Genomic DNA, 21,219 nt, shown 5'->3' on the forward strand with positions numbered 1-21,219 from the left:
GGTACCCCTAGAAGTCGCTTCAGTTCAAACCGAGCACTAACAAGTGGCAAATAAACTCATCTTCAGCTTATAATTTTTGTTTGTTTATATTTTTCTTTTTTTTATTGTGTGTGTTCACAACTTTGTCTAGAAAAATGGTGAGTCGCAGTGGACAAATATCAATCCATGTAAAAAAAAAACAAAAATCGAGTACTCTCTTTTTCTCGATTGTTCTTTGCTTCATAAAATTACGCACAAAGACAAGACATACGATTGCGAGTACTCGTACTCGTACTCGTAAAGAGTGCATTCAGATGTGGATACGTGAATGGAATACTAAAGTATTGAAAACGCACCTGAAACCAAAGTAAACATGATAAAATATACCAATAAAAACTACATGGAGGAAGGTCTCTCATATAATTGTTGAGTACTTCAGCTTCTGGCTTAATGTTCCGGCTTCCGGCTCAGTGTGTGATCGATTCTTTACCCACTAGAATCAAAGATTCGTAGAGGATCAGAGAAAGAAAAACAGTCCAGCAATACCCATGTATTCCATTCAATAAATTGATTCAAAGCATCATTGATTCGTATTATTTACCAATGTTTTAATTCTTTGGAACTTACAAAGCTTAAGTGATATATTTTTCGAAATGCAAGACACAAAACAAAAGGTAAAACTTTAGAAGAAGAAAGATGACTTTAAAATCACATTGGTTCTTTGTTTTTTTCCGATCTTGTTAAGTCAATTTGTCTTCAGAAAACCATTTATAATATTGGACACACTGTCAAAGAAAATATTTGCTTGGCGGGCCAGTCCACAATCGATTCTGCTTTTCTGCTTAAACATCAATCAAAATTAATTGAAGATCATTAATAATAAACCCAAAATTGAATCCAAGAAAGCACTCAACCTTTTTTCCTCATTCCATTTCATTCCTTTTGATTCCGCAATCTATGAATGTATAATGCCGTAGAGAAGATCGATCATAAAACAACTCAGGAAATCCATCATAATAATAATCCCAAAGGGAACAAAGGGAACCATAGCTGATTCTTAATTCGTTTGTGACTTTTATGGTGATGTAGTCAGAACTAAAGTAAAGTAGTATCGAGGAAAACCCTCCATTGCCGATTCCCATAATTAAATAAAGATTCAAATAAAGAAATCTAATTTCCTCCCTCGGTGGAACCAGGTCGAACCTTATACGAGTTTCTGGTAACCGAGTGATCGACAACTAAATTAATATGAATCGGGTATGCCATATCGGGCGCGTAAAGTAATTCAATAAGGCAACCGGACATTTGCATAATCTCATTGTATTTCGAATTGATTCATATTTAAGTGGAAATTGAACTTCCAAAGAAGCGGACAACGAGTTTATCTTCTATGTGTCATCCATCCACAAATCCAAACAAATGATCATCATCCTCTATCATCACCTTGAGGCAGCAGCAGCGGCAGCGGCATGAAGCCATATCATCAGCTCATCAACGATCGTTATCTCATTCCCCGGTTAAACCAAATTTGGTGTCAAGTTGCTTTCAACCAGCTGAAATTCCATTAAACAGTCCAAACTAATGTTTGCCATCGACCGGCTGACTGACTGACTGAGAACCCATCTATTTTTACTGGGATTTTTTCTGATTATTTTCTGGTTCGTTTTGTTTCTTGTTTGTTCTCGCTGATGACATGACATATGGCGGTATGGTGTGGTGTGGTGTTGCTTCTCATTGATTGATTTGCCTACCAATGCCGCCCCCGGGCAAACTAAACTTTGGTATGGTTCATCTTTAAAGGCTTTCATTAGGGGCAGTTTCAATTTTAAGTTGAGGCGAAATACGAAATACGATTATGAGTTCTATTGTAACATTCAAATTTTTTTGTTTTTTTTATAGATGGAACAGCGGCATCAGCTACTGGGTCTGACCTTCATGGTACTGGCAATTGTTGCATTGCCCCAACTGGCAATAGGTAAAAAGATAGAGAAACGTTGTCTCAACTGTTCGTATCGTACGTATTACACGTACGGCGATGGTCGCGCCCTGCAGCGGGTTGTCTATAGAGATCCTGTCTACACTCGTGGTATTTACACAACTTCTTCTAGCATACTCGTATCTATTCCTGCACCAAAAGAAATAATAAAAAAAAAACAAAAAGAGTTAATACAATAAACATATGTAAGAGTGCACAGCCCCAGTCCCAGTCCCAGTCCCGGCCCCGAGCCACAACACCTCTTACAGCGACCCCTCACACAAACACTCACATAGATCACTGGATCATAGATCTCTCACCTGTATATAGCTGACACCAAGTTTAGTTACCTTAGAAGTTAACACCTAACCCACCCGCAAGGAAATAGTGTAGACACCCCACAACACCCACACACACAGACACACCCGTGCACGTATGCATTACCACCTGTACCTCCTCCATCTCGCCCTCCAGCAGCACAGTCCTACGGATGCAGCGGGAGTCCGTGCGGCGTGAATGCCGTGTGCCAGGAGGCAGCCGGCGGCCGACCGGTCTGCTCCTGTCCGCCCGGCTACAGTGGTAATCCGCTCACGCACTGCAATCGCGGCGAGTGTCTGGACAACGTCGATTGTCGTGGCGACCTGCAGTGCAAGGACAATCGCTGCGTTAATCCCTGTGTGGGGGCCTGCGGCATTGGCTCCAATTGTGATGTAAGTGGATAACTCTCTCTCTCTGTCTCTCTCTCCATTCGGCCAGCCGTCCATCCTTTCTGACGGTTCTGTTCTGTTTGCTCATTTTCTCCTTTGCAGGCCCGCAACCATGTGGCCGTTTGCAGTTGTCCAGCGGGCTACAATGGTGACCCCTACCATGCCTGCCATCTGAACGATCCAGGTGAGTGTTTGTCATCCGTATTATTCGCATTCGGCCAGCACATTTTGTCATGACAAGGAGAACCAGTTACCTTAAGCCTGGGGCTTAAAAAACCGGAACCTGTTGACCTATATACTCGTACTCGTACAATGAAAACCCTTTAAAGGGTCTTTCTTATGCTAAGAAGCTGCCGAAAGCTATCAATCTAAAGAAGGAAATCGTCAAGTCAGTCTGTGGGAATATACGCAAACTGGTTTCACAATTTAAAGGCCATTGAATGATAATTTTAAACAGAAATATGTATATACATATATGTACATATATCTCAAGTGAAGGAAGAATGTATGAAGATGAGAAGAGGGTATATGGCAGATGAACACTAGGTCAAATCAGATACATATAACACAAAAAATATTTATAAAATATACTAATAGGCTTCTCGTAGGGAACTATCCTTAGAATAGTGTAAGAAATATTCACGGCAAGCCCCCAGATCACCATGAGCACATATTTATAGAAATCCTGATAATTAGAAATAATTCGTATGACTGTATTTCTAGTACAACCCACTTACGGGCCCCATTTAGCCCCATCGACTGGTTATTACTCGCATTTTGTGTTTATTAAAGCCGACGTTGCTCTGACTGGTTTTGACCAAAAGAAGGCAAACGTAACGACAAACAAACAAAACTTGGGGCTGGGCCCCCCAGCCACACGTCCCCACATCTCCACAGCCAGGGTATTCATGTGGGTTTGGCTTGCATAAAATTTCGCGCTCAATAATAATAACAATGATAATAATAATCCATAATATACAAAACAACAAAAACAACAAAAACCGAGGCAAGAGTGTCAGTGTCCGCCCCATGTCCGACCAGAAGCGCTCTCGGGGCCTTTGTAATGTTATGGTAATTAGCTAAGCATTTTGTTTCATAATTGTCAAGATCAAGGACAAGGGCGTGTGGGCGAGCAGACCCGAAGCCCCAACGGCGAAGGCGAGCTGCTGACGGCAAACACCAGAGCCCAGACCCCGGGCCCCAGACCGTTTATGGTTATACAAATGTACATACATACGAGTAATGGTACATACAATAAGTGTATAACGTGCAGGCACAGAGAAACGAACTCGTATTCAGGTAGCACATTAACGGAATGCGGAAAGATGTAAAGAGGTGCAAGGGTATCCTAAGTCTGGTGACCCCGAAGCCAGCTTTTCTTCACTGCGAAAATAAATCCACGTAACATAAATAGATATTCAAACACAACAGTTTGGCCCAATTAGAGCCCACTTGCCCCCATGGGTAAGTGTACCCCAGTCGTCGTCATCTTGGGGGTAATTTCCATTCCATTCCCTATTCCGTCGACCCATTCGGCTCATTGTCAACATCCGCTGCCCGCCCCAACGCCTGATTTATGCGGGGTCATGTGATTTATGTTCCGGTCATAGGTTGTCCACTAAAAAAAACACCCTGCCCCGCACTCATGATAGCAAAGGGGGCGGGGCCAATAATTGGGGCTAGGCACTCAGCATGGAGTACTGTACGAATAGAAAATCAAATTCAAATCGGAAAAGACCATTTATGCGCATATATTTCGTTCTTACTTATAATTTTCTTTCACTTTTATGCCAATTGTTGTTCTTTGACTTTTCCGCCATTGACGGTGATCATAATGATGATGATGATGAGGAAAGAAGGCACTTCCCCTTGTTTTTCCATTTTCAATGGCCAAAGTTGCATCATTTCCTCTAATGGCCTTCCCTCTAACATTCTTCGGTGCTTTGCAAATTTTCCTTTCCTGCGATTTCGTGGTATCCTTTGAGTAGCAATCAGCTACTCTTAAGAACAAGAGCTAAGAGCCAAAACGTGCGGGAACCTTTGTGAGCGGCGGCAAGGGCAGCGGCTCTACTCTTATACCCGGTACTCAGTCAGTATCTAGCTGCTCAAACTCTTCTAGTCTCGGAGATCTAGGCGCTCGTTCAGACGGACGGACCGACAGGCGGACAGACAGACATGGCTATATCGACTCGACTATAATTGCTGATCAGGAATATAAATACTTTATGGGGTCGGAAACGCTTTCTTCTGGGACTTACATACATCTACATCCACCATCCTCAAATCCACATTCTTAAATTTGTTTGCCTGCCAAGTGGGCATAGGACCATGCCCCTGTTGGGAATCAAAGAGTCTGAATAACCACAAGATCAAAGAGATATATATGTACATATCAAGAAAACAGTGCGAGTATTAGGTATTACCATTAAATCGGACTAAATTTTGATTTCCATATCTTTATCGCAGAGGAGCAGTGCCACCCGAGCCCCTGCGGCGTGAACACCAAGTGCGAGATCATTAACGGCGTCCCCACATGCTCCTGCCACCACGGCTATCTGGGCAATCCTCTGAGCGGATGCCGACACGAGTGCGAGCATGATGGCGACTGCAGCAGCCGCGACATGTGCAGCAACTTCAAGTGCGTGCCATCCTGCGGTCAGTGCGGCTCGGGAGCTAGCTGCAAGACTGTGTCCAACCATCGGGCGGTGTGCGAGTGTCCCAAGGGCTACATCGGCAGTGCGTATACGGAATGCCGGCCGGAATGCTATGGCGATTCGGATTGTCCGGCCGGTCGGCCCGCCTGCTTCTACGGCATCTGCAAGAACACCTGCGACGGTGCCTGTGGCGTGGGGGCCGACTGCAATCTGCGTGGCCTAACACCCGTGTGCAGCTGTCCGCGCGACATGACTGGCGATCCGTTTATACGGTGTCGCCCGTTCACCAAGGAGGATCTGTGCGACCCGAATCCTTGCGGCTCGAACGCCATCTGTGTACCCGGACACGACAACACCGGACGCGAGCGTCCCGTCTGCAATTGCCTACCCGGCCACACGGGCAATCCTCTGACCCACTGCACTAGGGTAAGTCCCATCAAAACATCTACCCGGAATATAAATATATGATTTTGGGGATTATCTTCGATGATATTCTATGCAGAGGTTCATCTTCGATGTTTGGCTATTATCATGAACGATCTCCAGGAATCTTCATGATGATCGTTCATTTGCATAAAAAGAATTTACTTGATTATGTTGGATTATCTCCATTTCTCGAAATTAATCAATCTAATATCTCCCCCTCTCTTGTACTAGGGTGAGTGCCTGAGCAACAATGAGTGCCCCGACCATAGGGCCTGCATCAATTATCAGTGCATTGATCCCTGCATTGGAAAGTGCGCAACCGGCGCCAGCTGTGAACCCAAGGCCCATTTGGCCGTCTGCCGCTGTCCACCCGGACAGTCGGGGGATGCCCTCGTATCCTGCCGCCAGACGCGCACCTTTCCCGTGGCCAAGTATCACTGAATACCCGATAGAGTGAAGCTGCAGCCGCACTGCCTGCCAATACAGTCAACTCACCACCTGCTATTCCAGTCTATTCCAGTCTATCCCTCTCTCTCTATCCCCTATGTTATTGTCTCTTTTCTCATACTAGTCGCTAATTCACCTTGATGTTCTACTCAGTTCAAACGAGCAGAAATATTTCGAAAACAATGAAAAAAACGTAATAAAAATAAATATTAATAAATTAAATGAAAGTTATTACCAAATGAAATAATGGATCTGATTTAAATATGGGCGGGATATTCGAAATTAGAGGGTATTCTATTAAAAATATCTACTGCTTATTCGTAAATACATTTATATGTTGATTCAATTATGGATTGATTGAACGATTCTTTCCATGTCTACAAATGTGAACAAATACCTTACAAAATTTAATTTGTTCTTTATTAAAGTCGATAAATATATACACATATATAAATATATAATTTTCATTCTGATCAGTAGATGTATGTATATGAATGTATGGATGCATGTGTATGTATAGGCTTTACCTATGGAACTGCCTCTCACTTTCTAAGTCTTTTGCAGCAAAAGCAATAACTAAATAATTATATTTTTGGCGTTCAAACACAATAGTTTAAATTTCTAATTGGAAATAAATACACCTGGGTACACCTGAATCGTGCATACAGTACGTTATTGAACCATAGAACGGTTGGAATACCAATGATCGATGCATACGAGATGGGCTATTTATGTTTATACTTAAATTAGAACCCTCTATGAATCCCAACAGCTTGAGAAAGCCAAAAGTTTACTTGGCATTAAAAACGCCTACATTATTAAAACAAGGTATTATTTTTTGTAATTAAATGCATTGCTAAGGATACAGAATCAATGTTAAAAATATTCCTTTGCTATGATTTGATGCGATGATGGAAGTAATCGGATTTCTTGTAGAACTGTGTCTATTGTTGGACATAATTCAAATACAGTCTTGCAAGTCATTATCCAACTGTCCTGTGGTTTTAGAACGTACTATACATACGGTACATATTTACCCATAAAGCAAATCGAACGAAAAAAAAAACCAAAGTCTAGGCCCTTAATTTTCTTGTGCATCAAACAGTTGGAATACATAATTATATGGTTGCTGGATCATCTATTCTCCTTTTGAATTTATTGATTACGTTCTCCAAATTAATCTGTTGTATTATGCGAACACGTTGCAAATTTGAATTTCTTGTGCCATTTTTAAACATCAAACAAGTGGAATTATTAACTACATACATAACATATATGGCCTGGATACGTACAGGAATAGTATAGGGAACGCAAGTCATTTCTTTGCTGCGTTATCTTCTCTCGAAATGCATTCATACAAAATTAAACAAAAAGTGTTATCTGGTATATTTTTAGAGATTGAAAGTAGAAAGAGCTACCAGCATATTTATATGTATATGCAAGTTCTTTCATGGTCTTGTGCTTTTCTGTAATATCCAACTGCTGGTATACATATGTATCGGGTTTGGTGGCGATGCATCTTCTTTTTAAAAATAGACAATGAAAGTTTCCATAACGGAATTCCATTCCAGTACTCACAACCGGAGTTTTTCATACAAAAATAGTTTCCATAGTGTGTGTTGGTGGGTCCGCCTATGAGAAACTTCAATGTCTTTGCATACGAATTTATTGTTCTGATTTTTGCTTTCGTGAGACTTTGGAGACCTTTTCCAGTACTTGTTATTGGTTTTTGTTGGGGGATGTTGCCTTTGATGCAAATTGTAAATACAATTTTCGCTTTTTGAAGTAGATATAAATATATTCTTGTATATAAATATGCCCTCTGTTTCAGTTTTCGTTTTTGTGTATGTATATATTAAATATTTTATGTATATAAATTTCTAAATACATTTAATTGCGCTTTTCATTTTTAAATTGTAATTTAACGGCTATCTGGCATTTTATTCCGAATAAAACAGGATGAAAAAGAAAACAGATCAAAAAAAAAAAAAAACGTCCGAAACGTCCATGTGGGTGTGTTGGTGTCTTCGAGGTGTTGGTGCATTGGTTTTAGCTATGTCTATGTGTATGTGTGTGTGAATCTGTGTGTATCTGTGTATAGCATATTGTTCTATGCGCCCCCCACAGCGATTTTATCTGCTCCCGCAAGCGCGCGAGCTTTTGCCACCAATCCTGGTCCTGGTCCTGTTCCCGCTCTTGGTATCCAGTTCCTGCTCCCACGCCGCCTTCAACTGCAGCATTTTCTACGCTTAGTTCCCGGATTATTCTTCAAGTGAATGGTGTCCTTCTGCTGCTCGTTGGTGGTGGTGCGCAGCTTGTGGTTGAGCACCTGCCGCGTTATCGACAGAAACATGTTGTCCACATTGATGTTGTCTTTGGCGGATGTCTCGTACAGCTCGATGTCCATTTGTTTCGCAAACCTTTGCGCATCTTCGGTGATGACCACTTTACAATCGGGATCATCGTTCTTGTTACCCACTGTTCGGAAAAGGTACAGAAGGTAAATGGCAACTCTTTTGCTACTCCATTCGACACACGCCCTCGTACTCGTACTCGTACACTTACTCACCTAATACTTTGTTGACCACATCGCAGTTGTTCTGGATCTCTTCCAGCCACCGTCGCACATTCGCAAAGGAGTCTCCGTTCGTTACATCGTAAACGATGATGACGCCGTGGGTGCCCCGGTAGTAGGTGCTGGTTATGGTGCGGAACCGCTCCTGTCCGGCCGTGTCCCATATCTGCAGCTTCACGCGCAGCCCATCGATGTCCACCGTCCGAATCTTGAAGTCCACCCCAATGGTAGTTATATAACTACCCGAGAATGTGTCGTCTGAGAACCGAATCAGCAGGGAGGATTTTCCAACTCCTACGGGGGGGTGTTAAGAAGGAAACAATCGTTATTTAACACTCTTGAACACACACAATTACAATGAGTCTCTTCCTAGGAAAATATAATAGAATATGAAATGTGTGGGACACCATTTGCTTATCCACAGCAATTGTTCTAATTACAAGCAGCTGGAAATGTAAACAATTGACACCGAGACACCACAGCATTCCTGGGTATCAAGTGCAAATCCTGCCCTGCGATGCGTCACCATTAGTCACGGCCCATCGCCAGCAACAGCCACAAAAGTATGTAATCCTATCTTCGGGGGCGAAAGTCTTGATACACTTGATATAGTAGAGTAAATCAAGAATACTATAATCTTAGATCTCTATCGAGCAAACAAAAGAAAAAGGAAGGACCTGTGCATACAGACAGACGGACAGATATGGCTATTGTGGGATTGTTTTTCAACAAAATATTATGATTTATGAACACGATGAAGTTCTTGCTTTACGTTTCATACACCCTTTTGCACCATACCGATCACACCATTGTTAACAGCTGATCACCCTCTAGCGGGGTGGAGGATGCTGGCAAACCGAGGGCAAGGGAAATAATTGAATTCAAATTTACATCTATTTATAAACCCTTAGTACAGGAGAGAGAGATAGGGAGAGAGAGTACATTTTAATCGTATGATCATTACGCTCTCCCTTTTTCTCTCTGCCGTTTTTGCACTTACCGCTGTCGCCGATTATAAGCAGCTTGAACAGATGATCAAAGCCGCGTGCCATTTTCTTCTCTCTGCTGCTGTTTCTGGCTGCTATTTTTTCCGCTGCTTTTATTTACAGTTAGAGCCGCTTTGAACAATGCAAAAATAATTTTTTGCAAAAACAAATGCCTTGCCTTTGCCTTGCTCTCACACACAGAAACGCAAACACGTACACAAACAAGAGAAGTATTGGGGCTGTATAGTTCTCGCTCGCACTTAGGCGGCACCCGGCTTGGTTTTTATGAATATTTGATATATATATATATATATATATATATGTACGTATTTTTCTCTGCTGCTGATAGTGCTTTTCTGCCTCTGGTTCTGCTAAAACTTCTCTTCTGCTGTTGCTGTTGTTGCTTCTCCTCTGCTCCGCACTGCTGCTCCTAATTGTTGCTGCTTTTGTGTGATAAGCTAGCTATTGTTATTAGTGCTGATGTACTAAATTATAATTTATGTAAGTTTTGTGGTTGATGTTGCCTTGCTATTGAATTTCCTTGGATTAAAATTATAATTTTTTTGGCTCTGCTGCTGCTGCTACTGCTGGGTATCAGCAACGGTTTCATGTGTGTGTGAAAGACATATTGTTGTTGGTTTTGTTCGAAAGAGAAGGAAGGAAGCACAGTGGAATTTTATGCACTAATTATTGTCGATCCACAAATAGTTATTATAACACAGAAGATGGAAAAATTAGAAGGTTCGCCCGATTTGCACTAATTTATTTGACGGCTGACACGCACACACACACTAATACACACACTCCCACTCAATGACAGACTTGTTGTTTAATTTGTGTGTATTTTAGCTTCACTCTGTGCGTGTGACACCAGTTTTCATTTCGAATTTAATCCCTTTGAGGAGCTGCATTCGTTGCGGATCGTCGGGCTTCGGGGGCGTCTGGCTCAGTCTTTAAATCATATTCTGGATAAACTATTACTAACGCACTAACACATATAAAAAAAAAGAGCTGGAGGTCTGGCTCAGTGTGACCGCAGACCCATCGTTGAAATATGCCGTCCGACCCTCAGAAATAGATTAAAATATACCGTCCAATTTGAAAAATATACCGTAAATATACTGACGAACTCAAGTTCTATTATTCCACAATTATTATTATATTCCGTCGAATATTATTAGCTAGATAGAACATTTAGCCATGCCCGCAAAATTGTATCCAATTAATAAAACTATTTTCTACTTTACTGGCATAATTTATAGCGAAATATCGAAAATATAGCTAGTGCACATTTTGGTCGCGCACAAGCACTGGCCGACTGAGCGGGTTTTTAAATCATTTTGTGAAATGAACTCCCTCTTTTCCATGCAAAACATTTCTGACCGAAATTATGCAAAAGTTTCCCCTCGTCCCACCAATGACTCCAAAGAAAATTGTTTTTAATTAGTTTTTGTTTTGAAAACTTAACTTAAGTTCCTTTCGTTTCATTTGTTTAGGGAGATCGTGAAATTAGGATGAATACTGCATTAATAGTACTAAAAGAAAAAAAGACAAAAACTAATAATAAAAAATAATAATGATAGGGCCTTGCCCATCATAGATATTATATAAGAAAAAAAAAAAAAACATTCAAAAATCAATCTCTATTGATGTTCTATTGAAACATTTCTGACCGAAATTATGCAAAAGTTTCCCCTCGTCCCATCAATGACTCCAAAGAAAATTGTTTTTAATTAGTTTTTGTTTTGCAAACTTAACTTAAGTTCCTTTCGTTTCATTTGTTTATGGAGATCGTGAAATTAGGATGAATACTGCATTAATAGTACTAAAAGAAAAAAAGAAAAAAACTAATAATAAAAAATAATAATGATAGGGCCTTGCCCATCATAGATATTATCTAAGAAAAAAAAAAAAACATTCAAAAATCAATCTCTATTGATTCGTACTTTCGCACATTACTTTTTTGGCTTGGCAGCCGTGCGCTTTCGTGTGCGACTGGAGACACACGACACGGTTGCCGGGGGACTTTCCGGTGCGACATTTTCGCGAGGGCGAGGCGAACTCTGGCGGCGTCGACGCGATTCCCTGATAATCGGTGTAGCCTCCGTCTCGTCTTTGCGAGCGACATTTGTCATTCCAGCCTCACGTTCGGCTGCTAGTTCTCCTCTGCGAGATGTGTTGCTCTGACGCACTTCAGCAGCAGGAGCTGCAGCAGCAGCAGAAGGTGCAGTCGCCAGGCGGGCCAAGCTGGAGCGAGACCGAGATCTCAAAGCAAGTCCATAAGGAGTCCGTGCTGGCGATTCGGTAGCAGCGGATGGAGCGTTGGCCAAGTGAGGGCGCACCGTTGGGCGGAGTGCTTTTGCCTGATCGGCAATAGACTCCCAATCATCTTCTTCATCGTCATCTTCGTCTTCAATGCTCGGAGCACGCAGCTTATCACGGTAGTTTTGGCGATTCTGGTCACGACTGTCATGCCTGGACCCGGCTAAGTGTGTACTAGCAAAGACCTCGAATTCGTCCTCGGAATCATCAGGAGGCGGTGACACAGCACTGCAGGTCTCGCAGACGTACGTATCGGTCGCCGCGACACAGTAGCAGTGCACCGGTTTCGATCCGCACAGTTGGCAATAAATGATATTGGCCACGTCCGAATCGGGCCCATCCAAAGCGATGCAATCGGGGACCGTGCAGATCACGTCGCGGACAAGCTGATCCTGGAATGCATTCGGTTCGGTCTCCCACGAGGCATCGCTAGCGAGGAAGATAGCAACGATTAAGTTTAAGTATTGATAATGGCGATCATCCCACCACATATTCAAAAACAAACCTGTTCGGCACCATAATGCCCCAGAGGCGGAGATCCAGGAACTTTGACGAGCTGTTGCACAGCGGACACTTGAAAAAGTAGCCAGCATTGTTGGCGTATTTCTGAGCGCAGTGCTTGTGAAACCAGCCATTGCGGCAGCACGGAGCCTCCAGCATCAATACCGGAGAAAATTTCTTCCCCTCAGGCATCAGAAGCTCCAGGCATATTCCGCAGCACTGATCGGCCTGTGGGCGAGCTTTGGTACGAGCGACATGTGAATGGCAGTAGGATTTATACGAGCCGGAAAATTGATAGCGCACCAGGTTCTCCAGGCCGCAGCTGAAGTGGAAATTTCGGCGACACGTCTTCCGGCAGCAGCCAATTGAGGCGCCGTTTCTGCCGCAGTAGAAGCACGTCAATTTACTGGCACGCTGGACCTCCGCCAAAATGTCCGCTTTCTGGAATCCTGAGATTCCATTTCTAACGCCGTCGCGTTGCACCAGATTAGAGCTAGTGTACTAAACAAAAAAATTATTAAATGTGGCGTCACTACCGCTGGTGCATGTGGAACTTACCAGACAATTGCTGTGCACCATCTTATTGCTGAAGTGAAAGGATGGCCCGTAGTCACAGCTATCCTCCGACGAGGAGCCACACAGCACGCAGTCCACCATTTTTCCGAGCACCAAATTGTTATTTAATTATTTGAAAACAGTCGCACAAATAACTTTTGCCGGGAAAAGAGCGCGTCGCGGTGCCAAAAGTAAAATGCAAAACACTGCAGACGTATCGATATATATCACACGCCAGCGATGAGCAACTTCAGAAATTGGTACTTTGTACTGCCACTGCAAAAAGATGTGTATATTTTCAAACGTCTTTAATATTTTAACAAAAATTATATTAACAAAAATACGCTTATTTGCTTTTGTTTGTAATATTGTATGTCCAACAAATATATTCCCAGAAAATGGCAACTCTGGCTATGTGTATTTCTGCGAATTTTAGCCGCCAATCAAAAACATAGGTTAGGAATATGGCGCCCTGAAACAATTATTCTTCACTTGCCGCCGCCTGTCCGTCACAGGTTTATATTTTCAAGAGTCCATCACGCACAAGAGTCCTATTAAATGTGTTTGTGTTTGATTTTTCTGAACATTATGAGACACTACACAAAAACACGTAGTGTACGAAATAGGCTGCGCCCACATAGCTGCAGACAGCATATGACTAGTCAACATTTTTTGAAGCGAGATTTGCCGAGTTTCTGAAACATAATTCAATTCTCCTGACTTTTGCGATCTACCTCCACGAAAAAAACCCAAAGGCCGCATTAATAAACCCTTACCTGCGTTTATATTTATACACTTTTATACTAACCACTTTATAGCCAGTGCCGGGAAAAACAGAAATGATGGAGCTCGGCTCGGCCGATGACGTTCTTCGGAAACATCGATATGTATTTGTATTTTAGTGCTGCTAATAAAAACACTTTCTGGCGATGAAATACCAAAAATACCAAAACAAAAAAATCGCCACTACAGAGTTGCCACCATGTCCGTTGATAGATTTGTGGATATCGCAACAACAGAAAAAATTTAAAAGGATTTAGTCTATTCATCCAACATGTCCGTCTATCGCCTGAACAAGCTGATCCGGCTGGCACCCAACATGACCGGTGTGTAATAGGATTACCTTGGCTTGCCCATAGGACTCTACCCTTGGCCCCCGAGTCCAACTGGACAGCGACGGTTCAAAGTCCGAAGTGCCACTGAACACCTTTACCCGCGCTGATATCCGTTTAACATTTACCTTCTGGCAGCGGCCCGATCAACTGTTGCGATGCAGCCCCAACGCCACAACACATCCCACAGCGCCCAGGCGGCCGACACTCCTGGACACACGTCTTTCAAGACCTTGGCCATAACGACGCCCAAGCCATTTGTCTTCCATGTGGAACTTCATCGCCCCAACAAGTTGAATGCGATCAACAAGCAGATGTGGCTGTAAGTACCCAATGTCCTCCCTTTCCCCGCCAGTGGCCCATTCAAGTGTCGACCTTTCGGCCATCTTCAAATCTCCATAGGGAGATCAAGGACTGCTTTGAAGGATTGTCGACGAACCCCGATTGCCGTGCCATTGTACTGTCCGCCTCTGGCAAGCACTTCACGGCCGGCATCGATCTTAGCGACATGATGAACCTCGGCCAGCAGTTGTCAGACACCGATGACTGTGCCCGCAAGGGCTACATTCTGGAGCGTGTCATCAAGCTGTACCAGGACTCGATCAGTGCCCTCGAGCAGTGCCCCAAGCCCGTGATAACGGCCGTCCATCAGGCATGCATTGGCGCTGGCGTCGATCTGATAACTGCCTCTGACATCCGCTACTGCACCCAGGACGCGTTCTTTCAGGTGAAAGAGGTCGAAATCGGCATGGCCGCAGATGTGGGAACCCTCCAGCGATTGCCCAAGGCCATCGGCAGCCAGTCCCTGGCCCGTGAGCTGTGCTTCACCGGACGCCGCTTCGAGGCGTCCGAGGCGCACTCCTGTGGCCTTGTTAGCCGCGTCTTTCCCGACAAGGAGTCACTGGTGACCGGCGCCCTGGCCCTGGCCGAGCAAATAGCCAACAAGAGCCCCATTGCGGTGCAGACGACAAAGGCGAACATGGTCTACTCGCTGGAGCATACCAACCAGGAGGGACTCGATCATATTGTACGTTCTCCTCCCCCTTCCACCCCATTGATTTATTGAATCTGATCCGTCTGACCCCCGCAATCCTTATCAATCTTTGCAGCGCTGGTACAACAAGTTGAATCTGCAGTCAGAGGACTTTGCCCAGGCCGTGGCCGCCCAGCTGACGAAGGACGACAAGCCAATCTTTGCCAAGCTCTAAGCTGAGAGACATTTTTCATTTATACATTTTCCAATACATATATTTTCCATATTCACATTCATAAACCCAGTCTCATTTGCCTTTGGCGAGGAGTCGGCTGCGAATGACTTTAAAAGTGCATCAGATTGCATCAGGAAAGATTGTGACTAGGAATTTGTTATCTTCCCTGGAGAGAGAGAGAGAGAGAGAGAGACACTTGAAATCAGGCTGAATCGGAGGCAGAGGCGGATACACTGTCTGTTTCGACCGACGCCTGCCGGCAGAGATGCTCCAATCGTTGGCGATCCTTGATGCACCCAGCCGTGAGCACCTCAACCACACCGTCCTGACTGATCAGCAGATCGTCCTCGATGCGTATGCCAATGCCCCGGAACTCGGCCGGGACGTCGGTGCAGTCCTCCCCGATATAAACACCCGGCTCCACGGTGAAGACCATGCCAGGCTCCAGAGGTTTGCTCCGCGGTATATTCGGCGTGTCGTGCACATCCATGCCCAGATAGTGCGACACATGATGCGGACAGAATCTGTAGCCCTGGCTAACCACCGTCTTGTAGTCGTCCGAAGCCCTTGACACCAGCCCAATCTCCTGCAGATACTTGCCCAGCCTGTAGCAGGTGGACTGGAAGAGCTGGTCCAGCGTCTCGCCGCCTGTGCTCCCGATCATCCCGATAATGTCCGACTGCAGTGTTGACACCATTTCATAGAGGGTGCGCTGGGGATCCGTGAAGGTGCCGCTGGCGGGCCAGGTACGCGTGATGTCGCTGGTGTATCCGCCGTACTCGCAGCCAGCATCCATGAGGACCAGATCTTGCGGCTGCAACAGCTGGCTGTTGTCCACATAGTGGATGATGGTGGCATTGCGACCGGCGGCCACAACCGGTGGATAGGCCAGGAAGCTGGCGTTGCGCTGCCGACACTTAAAATCGACGGACGCGAATAGATGGTGCTCGGACTGGCCAGGCCGGGTCTCGGCCATGACCTCGTTGATGGACTGGGCGGCAATGTGGCAGGTGCGACGCATCAGATCCATCTCGGCGGGGGACTTCAGCAGGCGCATGGCCTCCAAAAAGGTGTGGACGGGCAGTAGTTGGATATTCTCAGTGCTGCCGGTCTTGATGACGCCGTCCTTGACGTGTTGCAGGTCGCAGGATTTCAGATCGAACCAGAAATGGGGCTTCAGGCCGGTGACCAGCTTGCCAAGGATCGTTTCGAACTGGCTGAGGGAATGTGCCTCGGTGACTCCAAAGAGTGGAACGGACAGCTCGGGGCCAGTACGTGGACCGTCCCACAGTTCGGCATGCGCATCCTTGGGGCGCATGAACAGCATGGACTCCACATTGGAGCCCTGGTCGATGGTCATCACGAGAACCGAGTCTGGCTCTAGGCAGCCAGTCAGATAGTAAAAGTCCGAGTTCTGCCTAAACACATAAGGTATTTTACCGCTCATGTACTTCTTCGAGGCGGCCCCGACAATCAACTGAAAAGAAGCGCCCTGGCTATAGAATATGTTGGGGTAAAAATCGGGACAGGCTTCGCATACCATATGGTTCTTTGTGGAGCGGCCATTGTAGTTGTCGCCAAAGGTGCTCGCATAGGACTGTATTTTCTGCATCAGTTCGATGCGCCGCTGCTGGAACTCGGCCAGCGTCAAGCCCGGCACCAGCTCGTGGGGCAGGATGAGATGTGGATGGCTAACACAAGTGGGCTGACCAAGCCTGGGGCCGTCCAGTTTATTTAGCAGATTGACCAGCCCGCTGGTTCCGTTTGTCGTTGCGTTGTCCTTGGTGCTGCTGGCTTGGGAATTGCACCTCTGTGGTTGATGAAATTTGGAAATCTCCGCCAGGCTGCGTCCCCGCTTCGGAGCGCAACGTGCTAAATTTTTCAGGGCAATCATCCTGGTTGACTCTGGACCGGGCTGTGAAACAATTTCTATGTTTGTTTATATTAATAAATTGTGATCATCGGCATCAAATATATCGAATATATTATCGATAAAGTATACCCGTCGGACCCGAAATATACCACAAATATACCGATGAAAAAACGAACATACGCCACTTAAACCCACTTTATTTAAACAGGATAACAACTTGGTTTAATAATAATTCTTGTAGATCCATTTTATCCTTTATCTCAAGAAAGTCATCGACTGTATACCAGAGCTACGCGCCATAGTAAAGTAAATGAGTGGCAATCCAGTGGAATAAATGATGCACGGCTGTACGATTTGAGAGAGCGAAATTCAAAACACCTGCTTATGGAAGTTTCTATACCCTATTCTCCTTAATATTCCGTTAAAAAATTCAGTTAAATTGATTGATGGACATTATGTAATATATGTACCATTATATACCGATATACCGTAAATATACCTTCAACCACTAACCATACAGTATATACATATATATACAATTTTGGCGTAAAAATATATAGAAAAGCGTATAATATACCGTAAAATTCGAAAACTACGGTGGCTGAAGCTGTTGCTTGTAGCAGGGCTGCCACTCTATCGCAAAACCCCAGTTGCGTGCCGATAGATTTCCCAAAAACATTCGGGGTACTCCAAAAAGTCAAAAATCCTATATATGTTTATGAGAATATGTATTCAAAATGGATCAAACAAAGGCATATAAAATAATCCAAAATAACGACAAGAAAATTAGCCTTGACGTCGATTTGTATTTGGTTACGCATGATATTTCGTACACTGCGCATTCGATCACATTGTGCTGTGGACTGTTCAAAATCAGTCTTACGAGTACCCAGATTATTTACTTTCCGCTGTTTTTCGGTGATATGAAAACATTTCGGATCGGATTTGGGCGAAAATAAAATTTACTTCCGCATACACAGCTTGCGAAAATGGAAAACGTGGTAACTATACGCAGGACCATAGTCGCGTAGACTGCTCCTAATCTCATGTTGACGGTTCCAGCAGTGCGCAGTGCCCCGGCTGCCGGTAGACGGCGAATCCATTCGGTTCAATGACTGGAACATTAGCTACGAAAAGTCGCACATATTGAAAAGTATCTGCAAGCAGGGCAGCACCAAGTGCTGCGACAAGGACGATACCAATCGCTGTGAACTCTGCCACTATCAATACTCGCTGGACCTGCCTCACTTGCCTGACATGGTGTTCCACAAAAACAAACTGGTGCTGCAGCACAAGGACGGCGCTCTTATGGAGTTCAAGCCTATGGATGCCTTGGCCCTGGTCGACAATGGCAAACAGCCTCTGGAGGTGGCCTGTGCCCAGGAATGGCGTCATACCCGGTCGGTAGTTGAGCGGTTGAAGAGTTTTGACGTTGATGTATACCTTTTCCCTCTGCCCTTTCCAGTCCGGAGCAAACCATGGAGGAGAAGTTCAAGCCGTTCGACTGGACATTCACGTCCACCTATCAGGGCACCATGAACGAGAAGATCCGCTCGGAGAGCTCAGATATGACCCTCAACAAATTCAAGTTAATGCAACGCGAGAATATCATCTTCTACACAGATCTCACCCTGTTCGAGGATGAGCTGCACGATCACGGCATCTCGGTGATGAGTGTGCGCATCGTAAGTATTCGCCAGGGCGGGGCTAATCTAATCTCCATTTTTTGCTTTACATTGCTTATGGTTCAATCTTTCTTCCAGCGTGTGATGCCTTCGGGTTTCTTCATACTACTTCGTCACTTCCTGCGCGTCGACGATGTTGTAATGCGCATGTACGATACGCGCTTTCATCATGAAATAGAGAACGATTATATCCTCAAGGAGTACGTGCATCGGGAGGCTCCGTGCTCGAAGCTTCAGAGCTCGATGGCCTTCTGGACCAATCCGGATGAGATGCAAAACTACCTTCCCGTGCTCTCCAAGCAAATGCACAAGTTGTTCTTCAATTAGCAGACCATACCACCATACCACCACCCACCATCCTCAGTATACCACCCGCACAGGCTTAAAAATTCAAGTCAAAATCTTCAATGTATCTATTTTATTAAACATTGATCTAAGACCTGCTATGTGCTATGTGCGATTAAATACATATTTCCATAAATATGCGCATGCGCGCAGACATTAAAAGCGCTACCCCAGAAGGCACACTACGACGAATAAGCATTCTAATATGAACCGGACACCGTCCAGGCTTAGGCTCCGCCCAGCAGGGCTGTCAGGGCCCGCTTGTAGTCGCCCGAGGTCTCCGCCTGCAAGAGAGACACGAGATTAGAGATTAGAGAAGGCAATGGGTCTACCAATACTTACATCCTAGGACAACACAAACACCGTAATGGAAATGGAAAGGAAATTGCAAGACGTTAACGAACATGGAACGAACTATTTGCTGGGGAGGGAATGGGAATCCATTCGGAATGGAATCATTGACTTACCACCACGGCACTGAGCAGAGTGCGATTGTAGATGCGCTCAAACTCCTGCTTGATCGTCTCCAGATCGATCTCGGAGCGGCAAACAATAATCCGTATGAGGGTGGAGTCATCTGTGCCAGCTCCATTCATGGCCTTGTACAAACGATTGGCGAAGAAGGCCGCCGGCGACTGGACGCATTCAACTGGAGGTGGGGAATGTTTTGATGATTTTATACAGAAAACAGAAATGGATTCAGGGACTGCGCATACCAATGGCCATCATGGCTTCGTGCAGCTCATCGGCCATCTCGTGCTTGATGGCCTGCTCGATGGTCTGACCGGAGAGCTCCTTGTACTCCTCGAAAACGAGCCGCAGCTGGGGGAAGCTGGCATGGGACATGATGCGGTTGAAAACCTCCTCGTCGGTGCCCAGCTTGGCCTCGCCAGCGGCATACAGCTGGCTAGCCTGCTCCTTGGCCTCGGCCGCATCTACGGGTGTGTTCAGTCCATCCCTCACACCAGTGACGATCAGGGTGAGCAGGCGGCGAAAGAACCCAGATGTCTCGCTGCACATCTGCTCGGCCAGCGGCCTTTGATACTTGTCCTCGTAGGCCTCCACAATTTGGTGCATTTCCTCGTTGCTCTTGGTGCACAGGATCTCCACCAGTGTGGACTCCTCGGTGCCCATGCCGGCCATGGCCGAGTGCAGCTGCTTGCACAGGTACTCCACGGGTGGCATCATCATTGCCACAATCACATCCTCGAACTTGCCCCCCAGCTCGCTCTTCAGGTCATCCACCAGATCCCGTTCGAATTCTGTGTCGTAGACCGATCGAATCAACTGTCGCTGGCCGTTGCTTCTGCTGGCGAGGACATCGATGATTTCCTGCTCATCTGTGCCCAATCCCTTCATGGCGGCCCTCAGGGTCTGGGCATCGGCGGCCGCATCGAAGGGGGTGGCTCCCACAACCGTAGGCACGGGCTGGATGACGCATAGTTTTGTTATTTGGTTATGCCAGCGCCAATCGATATATGTACGATTGCAGAGGAGTGGAAACCCACTGCCACTGCCACTGCAACTGCCACTGCCCTTACCTTGTAATCCATTGAGATTCTTGCAAATACTGTTTAATGGGGAAATATATGTCAAAATATTTGCAAACTTTCGCAACGTTTCTCTTTCGCTTCGCTGTTTTTCTGCTTCTGCTGCTGCTGCTTCCGATGTAGCCGCTCGTGTATTTAGTTGTGTTGTCTTCTCGTTTGCTCTTGGCTACTTATGGAGGAGACGACTGTCTCACCTAAGTACTGAGTGCTAGTGCTGCGTGCTGTGCCTCTAGCAGAGAGCGCAAGCTATGGGCAAAGCTTTTGAGAGCGCGACTTGGCGAGCTTTCAATTCGGTTTCGGAATGGAATGTGCCGTTGCA

At 45.3% G+C, this 21,219-nt stretch overlaps 7 protein-coding genes across 13 annotated transcripts; 3 read left to right on the top strand and 4 right to left on the bottom strand.

The window, feature by feature from the left end:
- On the top strand, window positions 1-6,371 carry aspr (asperous). Of its 4 annotated transcripts, none has more exons than XM_033384175.1 (6): window positions 1-137; window positions 1,879-2,065; window positions 2,429-2,664; window positions 2,764-2,845; window positions 5,128-5,741; window positions 5,973-6,371. In XM_033384175.1, the coding sequence occupies exons 1-6, from the start codon at window positions 135-137 to the stop codon at window positions 6,180-6,182; spliced, it is 1,332 nt and encodes a 443-aa protein (XP_033240066.1). In that variant the 5' UTR covers window positions 1-134; the 3' UTR covers window positions 6,183-6,371. The 4 variants fall into 4 exon arrangements, with proteins under 4 accessions (XP_033240066.1, XP_001354947.2, XP_033240067.1 ...); XM_001354911.4 differs by having other exon boundaries at window positions 2,432-2,664; XM_033384176.1 differs by having other exon boundaries at window positions 1,879-1,954.
- A 1,690-nt stretch (window positions 6,372-8,061) lies between these two features.
- On the bottom strand, window positions 8,062-10,810 carry Rab35 (RAS oncogene family member Rab35). Its single transcript, XM_001354910.3, has 3 exons — window positions 9,764-10,810; window positions 8,758-9,057; window positions 8,062-8,666 (listed from the first exon to the last, which is right to left on the bottom strand). Exons 1-3 carry the CDS (start codon window positions 9,813-9,815, stop codon window positions 8,416-8,418), a joined length of 603 nt encoding a protein of 200 aa, XP_001354946.1. The 5' UTR covers window positions 9,816-10,810; the 3' UTR covers window positions 8,062-8,415.
- A 469-nt stretch (window positions 10,811-11,279) lies between these two features.
- Window positions 11,280-13,977, bottom strand: Phf7 (PHD finger protein 7). 2 transcript variants are annotated; one of them, XM_001354909.3, is made up of 4 exons: window positions 13,936-13,977; window positions 13,131-13,403; window positions 12,577-13,073; window positions 11,280-12,500 (listed from the first exon to the last, which is right to left on the bottom strand). In XM_001354909.3, exons 2-4 carry the CDS (start codon window positions 13,227-13,229, stop codon window positions 11,705-11,707), a joined length of 1,392 nt encoding a protein of 463 aa, XP_001354945.2. In that variant the 5' UTR covers window positions 13,230-13,403; window positions 13,936-13,977; the 3' UTR covers window positions 11,280-11,704. The 2 variants fall into 2 exon arrangements, with proteins under 2 accessions (XP_001354945.2, XP_033240065.1); XM_033384174.1 differs by lacking the exon at window positions 13,936-13,977 and having other exon boundaries at window positions 13,131-13,432.
- A 107-nt stretch (window positions 13,978-14,084) lies between these two features.
- On the top strand, window positions 14,085-15,509 carry LOC4814580 (delta(3,5)-Delta(2,4)-dienoyl-CoA isomerase, mitochondrial). The gene is made up of 4 exons (XM_001354908.3): window positions 14,085-14,233; window positions 14,378-14,561; window positions 14,642-15,266; window positions 15,349-15,509. The coding sequence occupies exons 1-4, from the start codon at window positions 14,182-14,184 to the stop codon at window positions 15,445-15,447; spliced, it is 960 nt and encodes a 319-aa protein (XP_001354944.2). The 5' UTR covers window positions 14,085-14,181; the 3' UTR covers window positions 15,448-15,509.
- On the bottom strand, window positions 15,470-17,433 carry LOC4814681 (xaa-Pro aminopeptidase 3). Its single transcript, XM_001354907.4, has 2 exons — window positions 16,988-17,433; window positions 15,470-16,924 (listed from the first exon to the last, which is right to left on the bottom strand). The coding sequence occupies exons 1-2, from the start codon at window positions 17,339-17,341 to the stop codon at window positions 15,650-15,652; spliced, it is 1,629 nt and encodes a 542-aa protein (XP_001354943.3). The 5' UTR covers window positions 17,342-17,433; the 3' UTR covers window positions 15,470-15,649.
- Window positions 17,434-18,136: 703 nt separating this feature from the next.
- On the top strand, window positions 18,137-19,486 carry LOC4814680 (TIP41-like protein). Of its 2 annotated transcripts, none has more exons than XM_015186335.2 (4): window positions 18,137-18,321; window positions 18,386-18,720; window positions 18,786-19,005; window positions 19,084-19,451. In XM_015186335.2, the coding sequence occupies exons 1-4, from the start codon at window positions 18,310-18,312 to the stop codon at window positions 19,330-19,332; spliced, it is 816 nt and encodes a 271-aa protein (XP_015041821.2). In that variant the 5' UTR covers window positions 18,137-18,309; the 3' UTR covers window positions 19,333-19,451. The 2 variants fall into 2 exon arrangements, with proteins under 2 accessions (XP_015041821.2, XP_001354942.3); XM_001354906.4 differs by having other exon boundaries at window positions 18,144-18,321; window positions 18,383-18,720; window positions 19,084-19,486.
- Window positions 19,409-21,088, bottom strand: AnxB10 (Annexin B10). Of its 2 annotated transcripts, XM_015186334.2 has the most exons (5): window positions 20,892-21,088; window positions 20,067-20,778; window positions 19,818-19,999; window positions 19,693-19,695; window positions 19,409-19,634 (listed from the first exon to the last, which is right to left on the bottom strand). In XM_015186334.2, exons 1-5 carry the CDS (start codon window positions 20,901-20,903, stop codon window positions 19,578-19,580), a joined length of 966 nt encoding a protein of 321 aa, XP_015041820.1. In that variant the 5' UTR covers window positions 20,904-21,088; the 3' UTR covers window positions 19,409-19,577. The 2 variants fall into 2 exon arrangements, with proteins under 2 accessions (XP_015041820.1, XP_001354941.1); XM_001354905.3 differs by lacking the exon at window positions 19,693-19,695 and having other exon boundaries at window positions 20,892-21,086.
- Between the last annotated feature and the right edge of the window lie 131 nt (window positions 21,089-21,219).

This window comes from Drosophila pseudoobscura, chromosome X (genome assembly GCF_009870125.1).
Source record: "Drosophila pseudoobscura strain MV-25-SWS-2005 chromosome X, UCI_Dpse_MV25, whole genome shotgun sequence".
NCBI classification, from domain to species: Eukaryota; Metazoa; Arthropoda; class Insecta; order Diptera; family Drosophilidae; genus Drosophila; species Drosophila pseudoobscura.

Coding starts and splice junctions, on each gene's coding strand:
- aspr (XM_033384175.1), top strand. Junction 2,066..2,428: donor AGATCCTGTCTACACTCGTG/GTATTTACACAA, acceptor CTCGCCCTCCAG/CAGCACAGTCCTACGGATGC. Junction 5,742..5,972: donor CTCTGACCCACTGCACTAGG/GTAAGTCCCATC, acceptor CTCTTGTACTAG/GGTGAGTGCCTGAGCAACAA.
- Rab35 (XM_001354910.3), bottom strand. CDS start 9,815: ATGGCACGCGGCTTTGATCATCTGTTCAAGCTGCTTATAATCGGCGAC. Junction 9,058..9,763: donor GCTTATAATCGGCGACAGCG/GTAAGTGCAAAA, acceptor ACCCCCCCGTAG/GAGTTGGAAAATCCTCCCTG. Junction 8,667..8,757: donor TGTGGTCAACAAAGTATTAG/GTGAGTAAGTGT, acceptor TTTTCCGAACAG/TGGGTAACAAGAACGATGAT.
- Phf7 (XM_001354909.3), bottom strand. CDS start 13,229: ATGGTGGACTGCGTGCTGTGTGGCTCCTCGTCGGAGGATAGCTGTGAC. Junction 13,074..13,130: donor TGGTGCACAGCAATTGTCTG/GTAAGTTCCACA, acceptor TTTTTTGTTTAG/TACACTAGCTCTAATCTGGT. Junction 12,501..12,576: donor GGCATTATGGTGCCGAACAG/GTTTGTTTTTGA, acceptor CTTCCTCGCTAG/CGATGCCTCGTGGGAGACCG.
- LOC4814580 (XM_001354908.3), top strand. CDS start 14,182: ATGTCCGTCTATCGCCTGAACAAGCTGATCCGGCTGGCACCCAACATG. Junction 14,562..14,641: donor ATCAACAAGCAGATGTGGCT/GTAAGTACCCAA, acceptor AAATCTCCATAG/GGAGATCAAGGACTGCTTTG. Junction 15,267..15,348: donor AGGAGGGACTCGATCATATT/GTACGTTCTCCT, acceptor CAATCTTTGCAG/CGCTGGTACAACAAGTTGAA.
- LOC4814681 (XM_001354907.4), bottom strand. CDS start 17,341: ATGATTGCCCTGAAAAATTTAGCACGTTGCGCTCCGAAGCGGGGACGC. Junction 16,925..16,987: donor GCTCCACAAAGAACCATATG/GTATGCGAAGCC, acceptor GCTTCTTTTCAG/TTGATTGTCGGGGCCGCCTC.
- LOC4814680 (XM_001354906.4), top strand. Junction 18,721..18,785: donor CAGGAATGGCGTCATACCCG/GTCGGTAGTTGA, acceptor TGCCCTTTCCAG/TCCGGAGCAAACCATGGAGG. Junction 19,006..19,083: donor CGGTGATGAGTGTGCGCATC/GTAAGTATTCGC, acceptor TCTTTCTTCCAG/CGTGTGATGCCTTCGGGTTT.
- AnxB10 (XM_015186334.2), bottom strand. Junction 20,000..20,066: donor CGAAGCCATGATGGCCATTG/GTATGCGCAGTC, acceptor CCCCACCTCCAG/TTGAATGCGTCCAGTCGCCG.